Consider the following 21,232-nt stretch of genomic DNA (forward strand, 5'->3'; position numbering starts at 1 on the left):
CCTCCCTCCTCGCTTACGGCCGGAAGGCACAAAGGGGCGTGCCCGGGGAGCGCCCGCCCCCAGGCTCTCGGCTGGCACCCGGGCCTCCCCGACCCCGCACAGCGGGCGCCCCCTCCCTCCCCAGGCCCCCCGGCTAGCTCGACCCACCCCAAGGGGAAAGGCCAGGCCTGCTCATGCAAAAGTGTTTATTTTTGCTCTCCAGTCATCCTCCCGCCGCCCACGTGCAAGGGACCTTCGGAGCCCCGCCCCCAGCAGCGGGAGGGGGCGTGGGAGGGGGAGGGGAGAAGCATCCTGGGCCAAAGGGCCAGACCTGAGAGGTGGGGGGGCCTGGGGGAAAGGATGCATAGAAAGGGGGCAGAGCCTGAGCAGAGGGGCCCCGGGGGGCTGGGGGTTCAAAGGGAGGCAGAGAACCCCGGCCCTCCGTGGTGAGAGGCTGAAGTCCTGGTTCTGTGCAGCTGTGCTGGGGCATGGAGGGGGCGAGCCTCCCTCCCAACCTCTGGCTGGGGGGCTCAGGCCTCCAAGTGGGGTCTCCCCCACACCTCCCTCCTCCCCACCCATCCTACAATCTGTCTATCCCGGAAGGGGGGAGGTCAGGGGGAGCCCAACGATGGAGGTCAAAGGCCCCTTGGGGTGAGGGCTAGCGAAGGTCCTCCTCATCCCCCTGGATGGTCTTCTTGATGCGCAGGAGCATGGTGGTGAGCCACTGGTCCAGCCTGGAGATGGAATCGTATTCCTTTACCTGCATGGGGGAAAAAGGGAGTGGTCATCCCCAGTCCAGGGGGCTGCCCGCAGAGGCTCCTCGTGGGCATCTTGGGGGGCCTGGGAGACAAGGAGCCTCCTCTGGGGATCCGCTCACCAGCTCAGTGTAGCCGTCCACATTCTGTTCTTCATGGGCATCCAGGAGTTTCTGTAGGGAGAGGAGGGAAAAGGAGAATGGGGCTCACGTCCTAGGGCCCCAATTCATAGCCACTGCAGGCCCAGTGTGAACAAGAAAGCCAAGATGGAGCCTGCCTGGGGTGGAGACAGGAGGGAGTGTACAGGCAGGGAGCGGCCTGTCACAGACACCTCTAATGGCCTCCAGGGTGACCAGAGGTCTACTAGGGGTCAGGAAAATCCAAGGTCAGATCCTGCCTCAGAGGCTTGCTGGCTGTGTGACCCTGGCCAAGTCACTTTCTCTGTCTGCGTCCGTTTCCTCATCTGTAAAACAAGGACCATCCCAGCACCTCCCTTGTGAGGGTCACATACATTAGATTTGTGCAGCATGTAGCCCAGTGCCTGGCACATTAAGATAAATGGTAGCAACTATTCCTAGTACATGAGAGGCATAGGGCAGAGGCTTGGTCTGCCCTTCCCTCTCAGGGCCCTGGATGGCTCTCTGAGGTTCTCAGGGGAGAGATGCAGGGAGAAGCCCCATGCCTGGCCCCCCACCACTGCCCACCCTCAGGGTGGGCTGAGGCCTCCACACTCACTTTGACTAGCTTGCACTCTCGGGAATCAGAAAAAGCTGGAAACATCTCCTCATACTTCTGTACGGCCAACTGGGAGAGGAACATGGCCATGGCAGCGCAGGATGGGGGGCAGAGAGGGAGACGAGAGAAATCAATGTGAGATGCGGTGGCCACACCTCTCCTCTCCTTAGCAGAGGGATGGGGACCAGCTTTATGCCGCTGCCAGGGTGCACTGGCTGGAGCTCTGCCCAGGTCAAGCTGGGTTTCAGAGCAGAAGGTGCTGATGGGGGCAGAAGGCGGCATCCCCGCCACCCTCTCCTCTGGAATGAGGTGTAGCCTCCAGGGGGCCTCAGAAATGTGCTGGCATGCGGTTTGGGGTTCCAAGATGGAGGCAGAGGAGTGGAATGTCACATGGGAGGGTGACTCAGTGGGGATATAAAGGGCCTGGAGAATCCCAATGCCCCACTTATCCACAAGTGCCTTGGGCTGGCAGGGCCCAGAGGGAGGAGTGGGGGGGCTCAGGGACTCTCACCTTGGCATTCAGCATGTCAATGCAGAAGTGACATAGGGCAGCCTTGAAGAAATAGTCCTTTGCACTGTATTTCAGCAGGGGACTGTCCATGGCGTTTGTCCCCACCTGCAGATGACAGTAGGAGAGGACTTGCCCAGGGGGCCTGGGCACCCAAGAGGCTCCTGCTAAAAGGCATCCATGGATGCAGGAGTGGGAGGGAGGATGCAGGAGGCAGCCAATACCACAGATCACCATGGGGACCCAGATGGCCACCCCACACAGTGCCTGCTCCGTGACAGGGAGGGGAAGGGCTGGCAGAACAGGGGTACTGAGGGGCAGATGAAAAGATGGTGCCCACCCATCTCTCCCCCACTCCCAGATGCCTAGCTCTTAGACCAGGCTGAACCTACCACATATGGCAGAAATCTCTCCCATCCCACTATAGCCACTAGGAGCCTCACCACTGACATTCTCCCCTTTCCCTTTGTCCTGAGGAATGTCAAAGCTTGGGTGGTTTCTCCACCAACCCCTCCCAACCACACTCAGCCCAAGAGCCTCTGCCATGGCTTCACTTGGGCCCAGGAGCTCAAAATCAAGGGCTTGTGATGTGACCCTAGAGCACGTAACTGTGGCCTTGGTAGGAAGGGAGGGATTGAATAATGACAGCTGTTGGGCCAAACCACTCCATGCTCCTGCAGAAGTGCGGTGATCCTCTACTGAAGATGACCTCCTGAGACATGGCTTCACCCTGGCTTCCACCTCTGCATCCCTGCTCCTGGACCAGGGACCTCTCCATCCCCAAACCCCGGCTCCATGGGTTGGACCCACAGCCAAAAACAAGCCTTGTACTTGGAGCACCATGGACAGGGCACATGATGGCCTCCCACAGCACCAGCGGATTCTTGTGTGGGGTGGGAGGAGACTGGCAGACTGCGAAGTGGCAGACGGCATGACAGTACACACCCCTAGGCCCCTGGGGTGCCAGCTCTGGAATGAAGCCTGCAGTAGTATGTGGGGTGCCCTTCTCCCCAGCCATCAATCTGCCTCCCACCCTGGGGGAGAATGGAAGAATGGAAGATGGAACAGAGAATGGCACAGGGGGGCCTGGGTGTCACCCACCTGCTCATAGATCTCGATGGCCTTCTGGTACTGTTCCAGTTGAGCAGCATAACCAGCCACCTTCAGCAGGCACTTGTTGGCAGAGCTGTGGGGAGAAGGGCACAGTGAGGGCCAGGAAGCGAATCCTGCCAGTCTAGCCATGGGACGCAAGGGCTGGGGAGAAGGAGTTACCTGTTGGACTCTTCCCCCTTGTAATAATCTGCAGACTGCTCATAATGAGCTATGGCCTGTGGAGAGACATATCAGCTGGAGGGATTATCCTGGAGAGGAGAGGGATGGGGGCAGGGAAGCATGGGGGAGAGGGGCTCTGCCCTTCCCCACCCCAGGAGGCAGCTTCTGCCCTGCTGACCTTCTCGATGTCCACCAGCTCCGTCTCATAGATCTCAGCAATGGAGATGTGGTGTTTGGCTGCAATCGTGAAGCGGCCCTGTGGAGGTAGGCTGGGGTCAGCGAGGACCCCAAGATCTGGCACACCCCTGCATGCTGGGGTCCTCGTCACCCTGCACCTCACAGATCTGACAGAGGCCCAGGAAGGGAGGCCCCAGGCTCAGATAGGACGAGAGCAAGGCTGCTGTGCCAGGCCCTGTGCTAAGGACATGCCATGTGTTAACTCGATGCCCACAATGAGTCTAGGAGCTAGGTGCTCTCGTTATCTCCACTTTACAGATGAGGAAACAGGCAAAATGGAGTCGGCATGACTACTTGCTGGGCTGGATTTGCACTTGGGTCTTCCTAAGCCTGAAGTCAGGAGAAACCAGAATTTAAATCCTGCTCTGGCCCAGCAGCTCCCTTCTAAGGACACAGAGCCGGGGTCTCCTCCTGGGAGCTGGCACACAGGACACAGGGGGCTCACAGGTGTTGTCAGTGTCCTTGGACGGCCACCACAAATCACTGCCAACGCACCTCGTCCAAGCTGTCTCTCCTGCCTGCCCGCCCACAGTAGTCCCTCAGGTGGGCAGAGGTTCCAGGGGCTTTGGGACACTGGGCCCCTGCGTGGAAAAGAGCAGAGCTGGAGAAGCACCAGCCTACACAGCTCCTGAGCTGGGAGCCCTGGAGCCAGGCACTTCCATCTCTGGGCCATGGGAATAAGCCCCATGAGGCCACCCCTCCTGCCCTTGAGACTGGGGCTAGGAGGGCCAGGCCCAGGGAAGCAGGTGGTGTTTTCCCTCATCCTCTCCTCCCTCCCCCTGCCTGTTGGGCCCTTTGGCCTCACCTCTCCTGGCTACAACCAATCCCAAACACAGGTGTTTCTGTGACTACCAGCCTCCTCACTGAAGGAGGCAGCAAAGTCCCTTCCTTTCCTGATAAATCCATCGATGTACTGATCACCTAGTGCGTGCGAAGTGTGACCAAGAGGAGCAGGAAGGGGAGAGGGTCCCCAAATCTTACCATGTCTGTGTAGATCTCAATTGCTCTCATCAAACAGTTAATAGCCTCTGGGGAGAAAAAGGGGAGGAGATGAGAACAGAAGGTGTTTTTGTGAGCTGCCCACCCTCCCTCTACTGCCCACTAAGAGACACCTGGGGAGCTGCTGGAGAAAGGCAGGATAAGAAATGCCTCTGTCCTGCCCCAGCCTGCACCTGGGCAGCAGAGGACTGGGGGGGAAGGAGCTGCCCTAAGGAAGTCAGCCCCCTCACCCCCATGGCTGTCAACCGTCCTGGGCTGTCTCTTCCCAAACTGTCCCAACAGCAGGGAGCCCAGGACAGCAGCTGGGGGCATGGAGTGGGCTCCCCTCATTTTACTATCTCTTATAGGAATTACATTTTTTTGTTGGGCCTTTTTTATTTATTTTTGACAAGTTCTCTGGAGGAGAGAAAAAGACAAGTGGGTGGGAAGTATTTTCTCATTTTCTAGCACATAAAGACCTGAGTTCTTGAGGCAGATATTTTTATTTTAATTTTAACATAGCTATGTACCACCAACTCTCAGGAAGGAGACAGGAGTGGAGGAGGAAGCTAGGGAGCCAGGATGCCCTAAGCGTTCATGACAACAACAACAGCTTCTTTACGTAGTACTTTCCTTACAATACCTTGGGAAAATGGAAAATATAATACGGTTTCCATTTTACAGATGAGACAAATGAGGCACAAAAATGAGGAAGCAATCTTTCCCCTCACCCCATCATTGGAGATGAGCCCAGGTCCGAGCGCTCCTTGCAAGCTCTTGCTTCGTGTGCCCCCCTCGTCCCCAAGGCAGATTTTGTGTGTCTTCCTGGAGTGTGGGGATCAACCCCCGCCAGCCACAGCTGGCCCCCAGCCATAACAGGGCTACTTCAAACAAATCAACAAACCTTTCCTTAAGGTGGGGGGTGGTGGTGGTGGAATGGGAAGCAGAACAGAGTGCCTGCCCTCCAGAAGCATCCATTCCAATGCCAAACACTCTACATGATCAAGTGACAGAATCCAGATATGAGAGAATAAGAGAGGAGAGGGCATGTGGGGTGAGGCTCCAGGACAGGGGAAACCAGGGAAAAGCAAAGACAGGATGCAGGGAGGGGAAGGAGGGGAAGTGAGCGGGAAGGGTAAAGGCTACCAGCCCTCCCCCACCCAATCAAGAGGAAGGGCAAGGTGAGCCCTGGCTCAGGGCTCAAGTGGCTGCTCTCATCACAGGTCCAGGATTGCTGTGACCTTGGCCCCTCTGTCTCTTCCTCTATAAATGAGGGACTATGCCAGACACACTGTCCTGTTCCTTCCACATCTGTGATAACGCAGGCAGCAGACCCTGCCTGGTGCCCTCAGGAGTAAGGAGGGCTCCACACCCATGGCTGGGACTCCCATCCGCAATGCCTGCTCTTGGCTCTCCCTGGTGTCTGGAGGACAGAGACCCAGCATGAGTGGCCTTCAGCATGGGCTCACCCTTCTCAGGACACTGGAGGCCTCAGGACCAGAAAGCTTCCTGCTCATTCCTAGAAGGACACTCATCCTGGGAATAGCAAACAGCCCCAGCCAGGGACAGGAGAGAAACAAGCCAGTTCCATGGCCCCATTTTTCCTGAGATTGGTCTCCCCTCCCTCCCGTTCCCTGGGTGGGACTCCTGGACAGGCTCTGGCATCCATCTTAATAGTCACTCCCCTGTGTGAAGGGGACAAGTGTTCTTGTGGGCCCCAGACTGAGTCTGGGGTTCAGCTCAGAACTGACTTGGCAGGCCTCCACCTATTCCATTCCTTGAGGTGCCAGCTGAGACAGACAAGTCCTAGAATCCTTTCTCTTGTTACAACTTGTTGTACAGATCAGCAAACTGAGGCTCAGAGAGGAATCCCAGGACTAGCAGCAGAGCAGGCCCTCCATCTCACACCTCTCCTGAGATGATGCCCAGGCCACCTCCAAACAAGGCTCACTTGGGACGAGGTCCAAGAGGAACCTGACCTCCACAAACATAGCAATCCACCAGATACTGCCTCAAAGTGTTCCTGAAACACCCATGAGGCCCAGACAGTTTCTAGAGGGGAGGACAGGACCAGGAGCTTAGGGGGTGGCAGGTCTGGGGAAGCGGCATCCACAGGTGAAGAGGAGCTAGCTAGCTCTCCCTGACAAGCAGAAGGGCCACTTCCTTGTCAGAAGCCAGGAGAGAGGAGGTCAAGTGCTCCTGAGAGACAGAGGAGAAGACAAGGGCTTTCATCTTCTCTGCAGGGGAGGAGCCAAGCTTCTCAGTTCGGAGAGAGAGGGATGGGAAGGATGGGGAGGCTTGAGGAGAACAGCAAAGCTCTGGAATGGCTTCTGGAAGCCAACAGTGTATAAACGGACCATCCTGCTGCAGGGAGGGCCTGAGTGACAGCCAGGCATTCACAGCCCCATCAGTCAACTAGCGGGCAGAGCAAGGGAGGGAGAGATGGAACAGCAGGAGGGTTACGACCACAAAGAGATCTGGGGCTGACATGCAGCAAAGGAACATTTGATAAGCCCAAGAACAAGGGCTCTTCACCTGGAATCCAAGGACCCCAAGGAGTGAGACATTTTAATTTTCACTCATCTCTTACTTAAATGTAGTCCTTCAGGTCTGGATTTAAAAAACAAAAACTGTGACTCAGCGGAGGAGTCTGTAGGCTTCACCAGGCTGCCATGGAGGCCCAAGACACCAAGTGGGCACCTTGAAAGCTGGTCATCTAGTCAGCATGAGCTGGAAAATGGGCTCCAGGGAAGGTATGATGGAAGAGAGTGCACCCAAGGGGGGCCCTGAAGGGCAGGGAAAACTGGCAGGGCAAAGAGAAAGTGAGTCTGGAACAAAGCCAACCTAGGCAGAGGGAAGTGAAGGAGGGGTGAAGGATCCCCAGAGGCAGCAGGGCCCTGGAAAGAACACTGACAAGCTATCAAGAGATACGAGACAAAAACAAGTGTGAGGTACGACCTCACAGCCACTGGACTGGCCACTGTGACAGATGCTGGAGGGAGTGTGGGGACACTCTTGGGGGAGCTGTGAATCAGTCCGACCATTCTGGAGAAAAATCTGGAACTACGCCCAAGGGTCCCAAAGCTGCGTGTGCCCACTGACCCAGCAATATCACAACCAGGTCTGTATCCCAAAGAGAACAAATAAAAAGGAGCCACATGGACAAAACTATTTCTAGCGGCTCTTATCGTGGTGGCCAAGAACTGGAAACTGAGGGGATGCCTATCACTTGGGGAATGGCTGAACAAGCTGTGCTGTGTGAATGTGATGGAATACCACCGTGCTGGAAGAAATGACAAGGTAGGAGGTTCAGAAACACCTGGGACGACTTACACAAGCTGATGCAAAGCGAAGTGAGCACGAGCGTGTACTTGTGCAGTGAGAACACCACTGTTAACAACAACCAACTGTGAAAGACTTCGCTGCTGTGATCAATACAGTGATCCAAGACAATTCGCAAGGACCCACAATGCAAAACGCCAGCCACCTCCGGAGGGACAAGTGACAGCCTGACTCCAGACTGAAGCAGACATCTTTTTGTTGTTCAGTCATTTCCATTGTGTCTGAGTCTCCATGACCCCACTGGGGGTTTTCTTGGCAGAGATACTGCAGTGGTTTGCCATTTTCTTTCCCAGCTCATTATGCAGATGAAGAAACTGAGGCAAACAGGGTGAAGTGACTTGTCCATTGTCACATAGCTAGTGTCTGAAGCCAGATTTGAGCTGGGGATTTCCTGCTGCTCTACCCACTACATCACCTAGCTGCTCATAGTTTCTTGGTGGCAGAGACTTACTTCTCTTTTCCACCTTACATTAGCATCTCCTAGCATAGCGTCTAGGTTCTAATACAAGGAGGGCAATTTGTAACCATGTGAAACTTTTTTCACTTTCTTTGCTTTTCTTGCTTTAACAAAAAACAAACCAAATCATAGCCAAGAGGGAATCGGGGCTGGGGGGTGCCATACTGCACGGAGTGCTGGGCGAGTCAGGAAGACCCATCTTCCTGAGTTCAATTCCCCTCTCAGACACTTCTAGCTGTGTGACCCTGGGCAAGTCACTTCACTCTGTTTGCCTCAGTTTCCTCATCTGTAAATGAGCTGGAGAAGGAAATGGCAAAGCCCTCCAAAGTCTCCGCCAAGAAAACCCAAGGGTGGTCACAGAGAGTGGGACACGACTGAACAATATGGAATTATGTTTCACGTGACTTCACCTGTGTAACTGCTCTCATGTGACTTGCCTTCTTAATAAGTGGGGGAGAACTAGGAACTGAAAATTTTTAAAAATGAATGTTAAAAAACCAACTCAAGAACACTGAGGAAACTAGAGAGTTGCCTGGGCCAGCCTCTGAGGCTGCTCAAATGGCTGAGATGGGAAGACAGGAAGGCCTGGGCTTGGGGAGAGAAGCGGACCAATGGGACAAACAGGAAAGAGAGGCTGTGGCCCAGACAAGCCGACATCTTTCCCAGCTGGCACAGACCAGGTGTGCTCTACGCTGGACTGTCTGATCCTCTGTAAGCCCCAGGGGGCAGTGGGCCCTCCTCTCCCTCCATGCCAGCCACCACTGTCAGGGGCCCACGGCAGCCAGGCAGACGAGTTTCATTGCGCTCTGGGAAGACAAGAAGCAGCCCCAGGGCTCCAAGCCATCATGTTAAGAGACTCTAGTGTGACAGGCAAGGAGGGCAGCGTTGGTGATCAGGACCACAGAGATCCCTCTCCCCCAACACCAAAGGCCACCACCCTGCTGGGAATAGAAAAGGGTCAGCGGTGTCAGAGGACAGTGATGAAAGGCCAGCAGAGCGGCTCCTGTTGCTGCCTCCTCAAGGGAAGCAGCTTGCCTACAACAGTGGAGCCAAGGATCTCTCAGGCCCATGGGGAGAGAGTGCCGGAAGCTGTGATGGCACCTCGGAGCCCAGGGGGTGACAAGGTTCACTTCTGATGGAGCTGTTCAGCAGAAATTTGACCACAGCCTACAGAGGCACATGCGAAAGCTCCAGGGAAGCCCAGCCAAGCCTGGAAGAGATCCAAGTCGGCAGGGCTCCAGGACACTCAGTGCCTGGTACACAGTAGGTGTCAAATAAGCATTTAGTGACTGACTGCCCTACGACCCCTCAGATGGAGGAATAGCCAAGGGTGAGGAGCTTCCCAAGGGTCGGGCTGCACCTCCCCCGCACTGTGCCATGGCTGCCCTCTGCCCACACTGGGTGAGTAATACAGTTGTCTGGGGTCAGGGGTGGGGGACCCAGTACACCCAGGCTGGGCAAAGGCTGCCAGACTTTCCACTGGCTCATGCACCATGACTTCATCTGGCTGAGTCGACGGCTCCGGAAAGGCCACAGAAAGAGTGGACCTGAGCCAGGCCACACCATGGCCAGGGCAGTCTGACTCCCCCAAGCCTCAGCCCCCTTGCCCTGCCCCACACATAACAAGGGCCTTTTCTGCTCTCCCATGGTCCCCTAGGTTGATCTAGAAGACAAAGAAGCAAAATCCAAAGGCAGCGCTGAGCACAGTCACTCAGGCTGCTTCAAGGAGTGATGGCTCAGGCTGACCAAGGGCCCCCAGGGCCAGCTGGTCTGGCCTCCAGCCCTCAGTGCCCTCAGGCCACCTGTGAAAAGGACAAGCATGAATGGCACTGTTTTCCGATGAGTCAGGTTAAAAAAAAAACCCCAACAAAAAACAAATTAAAACAGCACCATCACCACAAGGAACTCTGAATTGCCTGTGTTGTTCTAATTATCTGGATAATTAGCTCCCTTCTCCATTTTAACTAGCACTGCCAGCCCAGGAGGAGGCTGTCCTTTGTAAACACGGACCCTGCCAGCAGCCGGGTAGAGGTACACGCACTGCCGGGAACCAGACCTTCCTCATCATCCTGGGGACCTGGGCAGATGAGTACAGACCTGTGGCCTGAGCCTGAGGCATGGGAGCGTGACCACCACATGTTCCTCATTACTCCAGGACCTTGGAAAAATCCCTTAGCCTCTGTAGGTTTTGGTTTCCCAATCTATAAAGTGAGAGCTCAATGGCTTCTAAACCCTGAAATCTGCAATCCTCTGCCACCAGTGGCAAACTGGAGGGGACATGCGATATTTCACCCTTCTGGACAGCTCAGAAGCCAGCCCTCTTCAGGGCAGTACCTTGCCTCCCAGCCCTCGGTCCAGCCCCCACTCCTCTCTCATTTCAAGTTCCCTTCCCTCACAGACCGTTCCAACATTGTGATGGACCAGTCTGGCCCTTTCTTTATTTCTGTCCTCTAGCCCCCATATCAGCTCTGAAAAGGGCACAGACCAGCTCTCCATGATTCTGCTCCCAGACTCAGGGAAGAGGGTGGAAAGGAGACAAGGCCCAAATGTACAGTGAACACTGGGGTGAGTAGGTGTGCATCAGTGCTGACCCAGCAGCTGCCCCCTCCCCAGGCGTCCCAGCCCTCCCTGCCCCATGTCTGCTGGACCCCTCACCTTGGGGGTCTGCTTTCTTAAAGGCATTCCCTGCATCCACAAAACTGGTGGCCGCATCATGCTTGCTCTGCAACTGGAGATGCAGCTGGGCTGCCTGGCAGAACGCATTTCCAGCAGCTGGAACAAAGCACAGGGCACTGCTCAGTCACAAAATGCTGTCACCATCTGAGTGTCCCCAGGTACCATGGCCTTCCTCCCTCTCTCCCTCCCTCCTGCAGGCTGCTAATTCCCAGGCCCTTGGAAAGGGAGGAATGGGCTGAAGCTCATTGAAGGGAGCCAGCATGACCCCGGAGGCAGGACCCTCTGGGGTGGCAGCTCCAAGGCCAGCCCAGTCACCCCCAACATCTCGGATCCCTACGTCCAGATGGCCAGAGCCAGAGCGGGGCTCACTCCCTGATGTATCACCGACCCTTCCCTCCATCTAAGGATCCACTCAAAAGGACAGCTGCTGAGGGCTGGCAGAGCCTGGATGATTAGAAACAGAGTTTTCTGAAAGGGCAGAAAGCCCTGCTGGCATTCCCTTCCTCATCTCCATCCACTGACCCCTGTTCAGTTCCCAGCCCACTCCCCATCACAGGCCATTCACACTGTATTCCTCACAAGATCCCACCCTTCCCTGGCTCATTACAGAGAGGGGAATGGGGAGGTCTAACTACCAACCCTTTCACTCTAGTAGGAACTCCAAGTTCCTACTTCCTGAGGGTGTCCACCGTGGTTCTCTTAGAACAGATGCTAGAAGAACTAAGCCATGGCAGGGCTTGAAGCCAGATTCGATTCCTTCTCACCACCTGACCCAAACTCACACTGTATCCACTGTGTCCACCCCTGCTTTTTGGCAGGGGAACATCTACAACCTTCTGGAACCAAGGTCCCTCCACTTCCTGAAAAACCCAGAGACTGAGTCTCAAAGGCACTCAACTTCTCAGAAAGCATGCTGGACAGTTACCCAGAAGCCCCTGCCCCTCCACCACAAAACTTCTCATTCCAAACCCTCATCAATGGCTATGGTCTGCCTGAAGGAAGCCCCTCAGGAGCAGGGACTCTGTCTGGCAGTCCATTCATCAGGATGGCTCAAATGGCAGAGTTAAAGACTACTTTCAACCACATACCCCACCACTCTGGGGACAGAGAGAAAGCAGGCCCAATCCTTCTTCCCCACAACCCTCCCGACTCAGTCTGATCTTCACCAGGCCACATACGCCGAATGTCTCCAGACTATCCGCAGGCCTCAGGCCTGGCCACTCTCTCCTGTCTGAACAACGATCTTCCTCACATGGGGAGCCCAGAATGGGACAGGCTGCGTCAGACAGAGTCTGCCCAGCACAGAGTGAGGATGTCCCTCGTTTTAAACCGAAGGCCTCCCCAAAGCCAAGAATGTAAGAACCTCCCTGGTGGGATCCGCCTCTGATGAGAATGCAAAGAGGCAGTTGGAGGGTAAAGTTTTTTCCTAGACCAGGGGTGGGGAGCCTGTGGCCTTGAGGCCACATGTGGTCCTCTAGGTCCTCAAGTACTGTCCTTTGACTGAATTCAAACTTCACAGAACAAACCCCTTTAATAAAAGGATCTGTTCTGGGAAGTTTGGATTTAGTCAAAGGGTTACACTTAAGGACCTAGAGAGCCATATGTGGCCTCAAGGCCACAGGTTCCTCACCCCTGTCCTAGACCCTAATATCTGAAAGTCATCTCTCCTGCTCCTGCTCCCTCAAAATAGCTTGAAACGTTTAACCTTGATTAAAGGCACCTCTCTATCCCTACCCTCTGTAGAATGACATCTAAATCCTAGAGACCCAAAAGCTACAAAGAACCCATCTTGAACAGCAGGGACTGAACCTGCTCTCAACAAGAAGGCAGTCCAGGCCAGGGGGAGTGGGAGAAATTTGGGCTTCTTGTCCCAAATCAGATGCCAGCTGGGGTAATGCTGCTCCCTGGCCTGAGACTCAGAGGGCTCTCTATCCCTATGGTCCCCTGCAGCTCCACACTCCAGGCAGCCTGAAGAACTCTGGGAATGGTGGAGGAGACCAGGAAAGACCCTAAAAGCAGCAACAAGACAATACAAACCGCTCCAGCTCTTGGCCATCTTGAACATATTCGCGGCTCTTGAATAGATTTCGCACGCCTCCTCGATTTTGGATGAGCCTCTGAGGGAGGAGAAAAAATGATCAACGTTAAGGAGTCTGGTGAGTAAAACTGGCTGGAGGAAATAAGAGAGCAGTGCTGTAGGGAGGGGTGGGCACGGACAGGGCCTCTGCCCCTGCTCCAGGAGACTTTCACTCCTCTCCTGAGCCTATACCCAGTTCCAGGTTCCAATGAGCAGAGCCACCTCCCATCAGACACACCACTAACCTGGTCACCAAGTGCTGTGGGCACTGCCCTCAAGAAGGAGGGGGCGAGGAAGTGTCTCACACATCACACAGAGCTGCTGCAGTTTAATGCATGCTTGGTGATCTGCACTGGGAAAAGTCTGCTTTCTTTGGACTGCTCAGAAGGAACCCCATGTGGGCCAAGCTATGCCCTCTGAATTCCTTCTCCACTCCTCAGTACCTCTCTCACCTGGCGTAGGGCATTGTCTAGTGCCAAAGATGAGCTGGTGTTCAAGGTCACACAGCTCAGGTGAGCAACAGAGTCAGGTCTAGTACTCAAGCATCCAACATAATGCCCTGTACACAGTAGGTGCTCAATGAATATCTGATAATCCAGCAAGGTTTCCTTTCTCGAGTTAGTCTGGGAGCTGGCTCCCTAGGGGCAGAAATCCTGGCTCCAGTGGTCTGCAGCCCTTCGAATGCCAAATACAGTGCCCAGGACACAGCAAATGTTCAGTAAATATTGGCCGGATGACTAATAAAACGTGTTCTCCCAGCAGAGCTGCTGGGACAGCACCTGTTTTCCCCCTAGAACAGGGCTCTTACTGAGTCCTGAAAGACCGCCAGCCCACATGGTTTTGGGGCCAGGACATAGGACCATGTTCTTTCCTGGCACAAGTAGGGATAAAGATTAGGAATCCCTTTCCTAGGGGATGTTGCTGCCTCATGATGACAGCTGCTTTCAGGCCCTCAGTGGAAAAGGGATCAGAGAGTCAATCATCTCAAAGCAAATGTAGAAACAGCTTCAGGTTAAACCAAACCTCCCCCCCTGCCCCCCCAAAAAAGCTCAGCTTCCTGGAAGCACCTGCCTGGGTCCCTAGAGGGACTCACAGACCCCAGGAACTTCGGGACAGAAGAGATCCAGAAAAGCCTGACCTGGTGACTCCACCCCCTCCCCCAGCCCCTGATAGGGCACCAGCCCCTGACTCCAGCTGTTCTCAGACTCAGGACTCACTTTTTTGGGGGGGGTATGTCTTCCTTTGTGTCAAGGTCTTTTCCAAAGGCAGTGTGGCAAAGCATAAAGGACACTGGACCTGTTGGCCCAGTGGCTTCAAAGGGTAGTGCAGTCTTCCTGGCATCAGTTTCCTCATTTGTAAAATATCTCCACAGTCCAGGCAGGCCCTCCAGGGATATTAGAATTCACCACTCTTGCCTCAGTCACAGATCCTGCCCCTTCCCTCCTCCAGGCTCACCTTCCCTCCCATTTTGGCTTTTCCAATAAAAGAACCTGGATATTATCAGATTTTCATAAAATCTTTCTTTCATGGCTAAACAACACATATCTGCATGCAAAAGCAACTCCCACAGGCTTCAATTTCATTTTAAGAGAATCCGTTCAATCTCATATTTGAACCTAGACAATTGGGGGAGTGCTGCCTGCAGTTCTTCCAAAACTTCTGCCTGCTTTCACCAGGGTCCTCTCAGAGAACAATGCAAGGACCACTGGGTGGGTGGTGCAAAGAGGACTTGGAGAACTCCCCACTTGGTGAGACCTGGGCCTCTCTTGTCCAACGAAGGACAGAGATTCCTCCCAGGCCTGGCCACCTCCCCACCCCCCCCAAGTCCCTGCCTGCAAGTCCATAAGCTGTCAGCCACGAGGGGTCGGGGGGGGGGGGCAAAAGGTTGTGAGCACACTCTGATTCAAAGGGGGTCAAGGCAGGGAGAATCATCTCTTCCTGCATCCATCAAAGGTCCAGCTGAGGCCCTGAGCCAGATTACATCTGAAGACCTTCCAATGCTAAGATTCTAAAATTCTGCAATGTCATGGTCTTAAGTGAACAGAGCAAGCACTAGGTGCCTCTGGTCCCTGCAGCCCTCTGCTCCCCCATCTCAGCCCCACTGTGGCTCAGCTTGGGGCTGAGGCTACTATAATGGAGGAGGTATAGCGGGTACGGCATGCGATGATGCCCCTGATTCCATCGGCCCAGATAGTCTTGCCCCTGAGTGACTGCCCTCTGCCAGTAGGCATGCTGTACTCCCAGCATGCACTTCAAGGAGTCAGCTGGAGAGGTCTCCTTGGACCTTCCCTTATCCTCACTTCAGGTCTCCTCTTTAGATGATTTCCCATGACCTTCCGGCCCTAAGTCTGATGGTCTAGCTCAGCCCCCTTTTCTTACAGGTGACTGAGACCCAGGAAAACAAGGGATCTCACACAGAGCATATCCTCAGCACTGACTCCTGGGCCACAGGGCTCTCCCTCTTCCTGTTCTCAGTCATAACCAGGCAATTGGTTGACACAGAGCTCTCTAGAGAGCCAGAAGGGCCTCAGGAGCCACTGAACCCAAGCCTTGACAGAGAGAGGATACCACTGCCCAGAGAGGTAAAGGGGGCAGGGTCCCTGCTGGACCCGGGTCTTTGGATTCCAAGCCTCCCAGGGTGTGGGACACAGTGCTGATGGGTCCTGTGGGAAGCACCCTAGCAAAGGGGACTTTGTGAGAATTGCCTCCCCCGAAGCATCCACACAAAGGCGGGCCGTTCTAATCACAGACCGAAGCACTTGCCTCTCAATAAGATACTGCAGCCTGCCAAGGCATGATTCCTCTGACTAAATTGAGGTAGGCAAGAGAAGAAGGAATCTCCTCTTACAGATAAGGAAACTGAAGCTCAAATCGCTGTGCCAGAGGGTACAGGCTGGACTAAGTGGTATGTCCCACCTTCAATTCCAGTGCTCCAGAGGCACCTAACTGCCTTTTGAAACAGTGATGAAAATGAGGTGAAAGCCTGCTCTGAAGCCCTCCCCAGGAGTCATGATGCGACCCTCCCCCCCCCATCCTGTGCCCACCCTCAATCACAGCAGACCTCAGCTCCCAAGGCTGGTCCTGAACCCTCTGCTCACAGACCAGAAGAGAGTAAACTGGTTCGGACCAGCCTGGAGTTGGGGCATCTATAATTACACTCTCTGCGTCTCTATGGTGAGCAGGAAGGGAGTCTTCTCAGGTCTTGCTGGCACAGGCGCCAGCTGCTAGCGACTGCCAGATGGAAGAGTTTGGCTTTGCCAGGAAGAAGCCTGCCAGGGAAGCAACAGACGCTCGGAAGGGCCGAGAGCCAGCTGAGGCCCCACCAGCGAGAATCTGTGGCCAAACTAGGGGCGGCTGTGTCTTCTTCCACGTTGATCCGGCCTGGGCTGCCTGCCTCAGCTTTCTCCCATCAGACTGGGAGTTCCTTGAAGGCATTTACCAAATGCTGACCAACTATAAAATGAGGATTACAATACCTCTGACCTCTCAAGACTGTTGTGAGGAGCAAATGAGAGCCTGTGCTTTAGCACTCTGCACAGTGTCCCTTCAGTGCTACTTGACCAGACCACAGCTAGAATATCAAATCCAGTTTGAGGAAAAGAGCCTGCTAAGCTGTCCCACGTCCAGGACACAGTAATCAAGATTCAGGGAATCCAACATGAATGAAGCCTTTCCTATCTGCAATGCACCGAGACAAGGTCCAAAATGACAAGTTATCCTGCCCTCAGGAACCTGAGGCTGCATCGACCACCCACTTTATGGAGCCGCAGGTCAGGGAACCCTTCTCTGCACAAGACCCACACTCCGGTGTCATCACACATTGGAGGCAGCAGGCTGGTCCTGCAGTAGCCAGGGCTGGGAAGGCCAGGGAGGCCCCACAGAAGGCTGAACCACAGCAGAAGGCTGGGGAAGCAGCCCCTAACACATCCAAGGCCAGAGGAAAGTCTTACTCTCTCTTTTCCAATATTTCCTAGGAAGGATTAACATTTCTCAGTTGCCTGTTCCTGAACTGGAATGATGCTGGAAAATAGCACTTTGTGTCAAACCTCCTTTATTCAGCCACTCACAGGGCCATGTGGAGCTGGAGGGGCATCAAGGCAAGAATAGGAAAATGAACATGTCCTTCAAGACTTGGGACAATGCCGCTCTGCCTGCTGCCTATAACCTGGTGATCAGTTTGATCACTGTAATAATAAGAAACCTAGAAATATTCTGTACTATAAATGTGTGCTGACTGCCCTGAGCCAGGTAAGAAATGACACCTTTTACGTGATGAATTGAGGGATGTAATATAAACCGAATCAATGACCAGAGAAGATGCATCTCCATTTCTAGAAGAATATAGCAGGAGAATGAATTCTGTGTACAAGAAAGATACTTTGGGGCCTGAGTCTTCGGGTTTCAATACCAAAGGAAGTTTGGAAGCCAAAGGAAGTGTCCATCTTTTTCCAATGCTCAGCTAAGATGGAGGCAATGCTGGATTTGTTTAAAGGAAACCCATCCAACACATGCCACCACAACCAAAACAGGGCTCCTTCCCCAAAGCATGGCAAAGAGCGATGCCACACTGAATGTACACAAAGACGCCCATGGTTTTTTTTTCTTCCCTACTCAAAATCAAGGTCAGTGAGGAGAGGCTAGAGAAGAGGAAGGCATCATGTGGCAGCAAATACATGGAGGGACCCAGTCAGGCCCTCAGGAGAGAGGCCCTCCCCACCAAACAACTTCAGAATGATCACCCTCTAAAAACACTAATTTGGCTGCACAAAAGGGGACAAAGAAATGGCTCTCGCTTTGTGTCATGTTCCCATTCACTACATCAGAAGGCCAGAAAAAAGAAAAAGGAAAGCTAGCATTCTGAATCAAAGACAGCTTGTGCACCACACAAACGCACACTGGTGGGCCCAGAGGCAGCTGATGTAGAGAACATTTCCAGGGTGAGAGCTGGAGGCAAAGTTCCCTCCAGCCGTCTCCTCTGCCGTCTCTGTCCCAAATGGCTCAAAAGGGCCAGCTCGGGCCTGCCTTTCAATGGAGAGGTGCAATCAACGGGCCTACTAGAAAGAATGCCAAGGCCTCCAGAATGAATCAGGAAGAAGTCTGACTTGTTTTGATTGGCCCTACAAGGCAGAACTAGGAACAGTAAGCAGAGGTTAAAGAGCGGCTCAATCTAGAGAAAACAGCCTCCATAACTAGAAATGTTCCAAAGGGCTGCCTCAAAAAAGCAGGACTTTCCATTATGTGATGACTCCATGTGGGGGATGCTGTGGAAGGGATTCCTTTTCAAGATGTTCCCTTCCCAAATCAGACTCTTGAGCCACACAGATTAGAAAGAGCTCTGAACGATGCTCTGCTTCTTGGCTCCTTGACCTAACATCCAATGTGCCCACAAGCCAGCCCTGCACCTAGGCTAGTCTCATTCTTACTTCTGTTCACCCCTTTTCTGACCATTTGCAGGGCCTTATCCCTCTCTGCCCAAGCAACACCCACCTACAAACTTCTGAGGCTCAAGCCAAGCTTCCATTTCTCTAGGATGCTCCTTCTAACCATCACAATCATCCCAAAATGGAATGGGATGCCTTGTAAATCAACATTCAGCTTGCTTCTCTCGATTCTTCCAGTGCTGAGTCACAAAATCACAACTTGCAGCTAGAATAGTTAGCTTATGGGTCATCTAGTCCAAAACCATGGCCAAGTGCAGGCCAAGTTTCTGAGAGAGGTTCTAGAATCCAGGCCACTTGTTAGATTTCACAGTACATTGCCCCTCATATGGGCAGTATTGTCTATGATCTGAAATCCTCATGATCAGCTGGTGTCTCCCTCCCCCCAGTACAGGCTGGCACAAGCAGGGCTGACCACAGGACTGGTATTCAGGCAGGACCTATCAAACTGAGACCTCAAATCACATTTCAGGCTACAAGGCCTCAACACTCCAAGCAAAAGGTAAACGAAATCCTCCAAGGAACTGTCTCACCGTGACCCTCCCCTTAAGTTAAACTTTAACTTTTTCTCTTGGGAATAAGTGGGAAAACAAATCCCTGTCCAATGCAGGGAGTTGGGAATTCCAGACACGTAACTGTCAACACTCACTTCCCCACTCCCCAGCTTCTCTCCACTTCCAGTTCTCGGCTCTCACTGTTTCCCATGTCCAAGTATCTGAATATTCTCCTCCCCACTTTTTCTTCCAGATCTAGTGCCCCCATTCCAGGGTCTTCCAATACTGCAGGCCTTCTTAATACAGCTTTCTATACTTTCTAGCCCCTCTTCCTCAGTTTTTCTTCCAAGTCTTTTTTCTTTGTGCCCGCCAGCAAGCTGTTCCCCAAGGCCACATGTGGCCTTCTCGGTCCTTGGGTATGGCTTTTTGACCTTCTCCAAGTTTTACAGAACAAATCCTTTTAATAAGGGGATTTATTCTATAAAGTTTGGATTGAGCCAAGGGGCTGCACTTGAGGACTCGGAGGTCACATGTGGCCTCGAGGCCACAGTTCTCCATCCCTGCTTTAGACCATATTCCTTACCTCTTTCAAATCAAGGCAACCAAAGTTTATTATGAACAATTGTTCTGGAAGTTCCCTGAACTACAAAGATTAAAAGCGACACATTTCTTGCTTTCAAGGAATTCACGAGGGAGAAAAGAGAAGTGGAAAGAAATTAAAGGCACAAACAATCAAGTTATTTCCCTTCTCAATTCTCCATGCCCACCACACACACCCTCCCCCTCTCTCCCTACTCTCCATCCCTCCACTTCCTTAGTTTTTAGTTGCCTGGTACCCCAATATCCCCTCCTCACATTCTTCAGTCCTACGTTCCCCTCCTTAAACTCTCCAAGGCATCAAATATTTACTGCCCGCAGGATCCTCTCATTTTACAGGTGAGGAAACTGAGGCCCACAGAAGTCACAGGGCCTGCCTACAGTCACACAGCTAGTAAATGGGAGAGCCTGGATGGGAACAGAGACCATCAGGCTCCAAACCCTTTCCCCCCCAGCAGCAGCTGTCTGGCTTCATCCCCGGGGCTGACCCTTTTCCACTAGCCAAAGACTCCCTTCCCCGGGGCCCTCATCACCCTCCCAGGGCCCCTCCTCACACACCCCACTCCCAGTCCCAGGCCGGGTCCCCTCATTCCCCGCCCCCCAGTCCCAGGCCGGGTCCCCTCATTCCCCAACCCCCCCAGTCTCAGGCCGGGTCCCCTCATTCCCCAACCCCCCAAGTCCCAGGCCGGGTCCCCTCATTCCCCAACCCCCCCAGTCCCAGGCCGGGTCCCCTCATTCCCCAACCCCCCCAGTCTCAGGCCGGGTCCCCTCATTCCCCGCCCCCCAGTCCCAGGCCGGGTCCCCTCATTCCCCAACCCCCCCAGTCTCAGGCCGGGTCCCCTCATTCCCCAACCCCCCAAGTCCCAGGCCGGGTCCCCTCATTCCCCAACCCCCCCAGTCCCAGGCCGGGTCCCCTCATTCCCCAACCCCCCCAGTCTCAGGCCGGGTCCCCTCATTCCCCGCCCCCCAGTCCCAGGCCGGGTCCCCTCATTCCCCAACCCCCCCAGTCCCAGGCCGGGTCCCCTCATTCCCCGCCCCCCAGTCCCAGGCCGGGTCCCCTCATTCCCCGCCCCCCAGTCCCAGGCCGGGTCCCCTCATTCCCCGCCCCCCAGTCCCAGGCCGGGTCCCCTCATTCCCCAACCCCCCCAGTCCCAGGCCGGGTCCCCTCATTCCCCAACCCCCCCAGTCTCAGGCCGGGTCCCCTCATTCCCCGCCCCCCAGTCCCAGGCCGGGTCCCCTCATTCCCCAACCCCCCCAGTCCCAGGCCGGGTCCCCTCATTCCCCGCCCCCTCCCTGGCCCGCCCCCCGGCCGGCCGCTCTCACCCGAAGAGGCCGGAGAAGAAGGACTGCGAGTTCTTGACCTTGCGCTCGGCCTCGGCCAGCAGAGCCAGCGCCTCTGCCTCCTTGCCGGAGTTGTCCATGGCGGGGAAGCGGCCGGAGTCTCGGGGGGCACAGGGGCAGGGCAGAGCCGGGAAACCACAACAGAGGAGGGCTAAGACGACCGACGACGACGGAGGACGGCGGCAGACGCGAGGCACGTGATCCGCATTGGCCAATCACCGACCCCTCGAGCCGGTGGGCCCCGCCCCAACGCACACCCCCTTTCTCCACCTCCAGCCTCGTAGAGCCGCGTGACTCCTGTGCGCCAATCCCTGCCCGCCGTCCTCTCGCCAGACCTGCCTCCCGT

General features: G+C 54.6%; 1 protein-coding gene across 2 annotated transcripts; it reads right to left on the reverse strand.

Moving 5' to 3' along the window:
• Positions 1–171: 171 nt before the first annotated feature.
• Positions 172–21,187, reverse strand: NAPA (NSF attachment protein alpha). 2 transcript variants are annotated; one of them, XM_072608149.1, is made up of 11 exons: positions 20,869–21,187; positions 12,977–13,056; positions 10,919–11,035; positions 4,468–4,514; positions 3,428–3,505; positions 3,250–3,305; positions 3,079–3,163; positions 1,981–2,085; positions 1,470–1,538; positions 857–907; positions 172–739 (listed from the first exon to the last, which is right to left on the reverse strand). In XM_072608149.1, the coding sequence occupies exons 1-11, from the start codon at positions 20,964–20,966 to the stop codon at positions 638–640; spliced, it is 888 nt and encodes a 295-aa protein (XP_072464250.1). In that variant the 5' UTR covers positions 20,967–21,187; the 3' UTR covers positions 172–637. The 2 variants fall into 2 exon arrangements, with proteins under 2 accessions (XP_072464250.1, XP_072464251.1); XM_072608150.1 differs by lacking the exon at positions 1,470–1,538.
• Positions 21,188–21,232: the final 45 nt, after the last annotated feature.

Source organism: Notamacropus eugenii, chromosome 5 (genome assembly GCF_028372415.1).
Source record: "Notamacropus eugenii isolate mMacEug1 chromosome 5, mMacEug1.pri_v2, whole genome shotgun sequence".
Lineage (NCBI taxonomy): Eukaryota > Metazoa > Chordata > Mammalia > Diprotodontia > Macropodidae > Notamacropus > Notamacropus eugenii.

What these genes read in the sequence shown, in the direction of transcription:
- NAPA (XM_072608149.1), bottom strand. Translation starts at nt 20,966, where the DNA reads ATGGACAACTCCGGCAAGGAGGCAGAGGCGCTGGCTCTGCTGGCCGAG. An exon ending in TAAGAAAGCAGACCCCCAAG is followed by an intron (nt 4,515 to 10,918) that starts GTGAGGGGTCCA and finishes TTTTCTCCCCAG; the next exon opens with AGGCTATTAACTGTTTGATG. An exon ending in AAGGGGGAAGAGTCCAACAG is followed by an intron (nt 3,164 to 3,249) that starts GTAACTCCTTCT and finishes TTCTCCCCACAG; the next exon opens with CTCTGCCAACAAGTGCCTGC.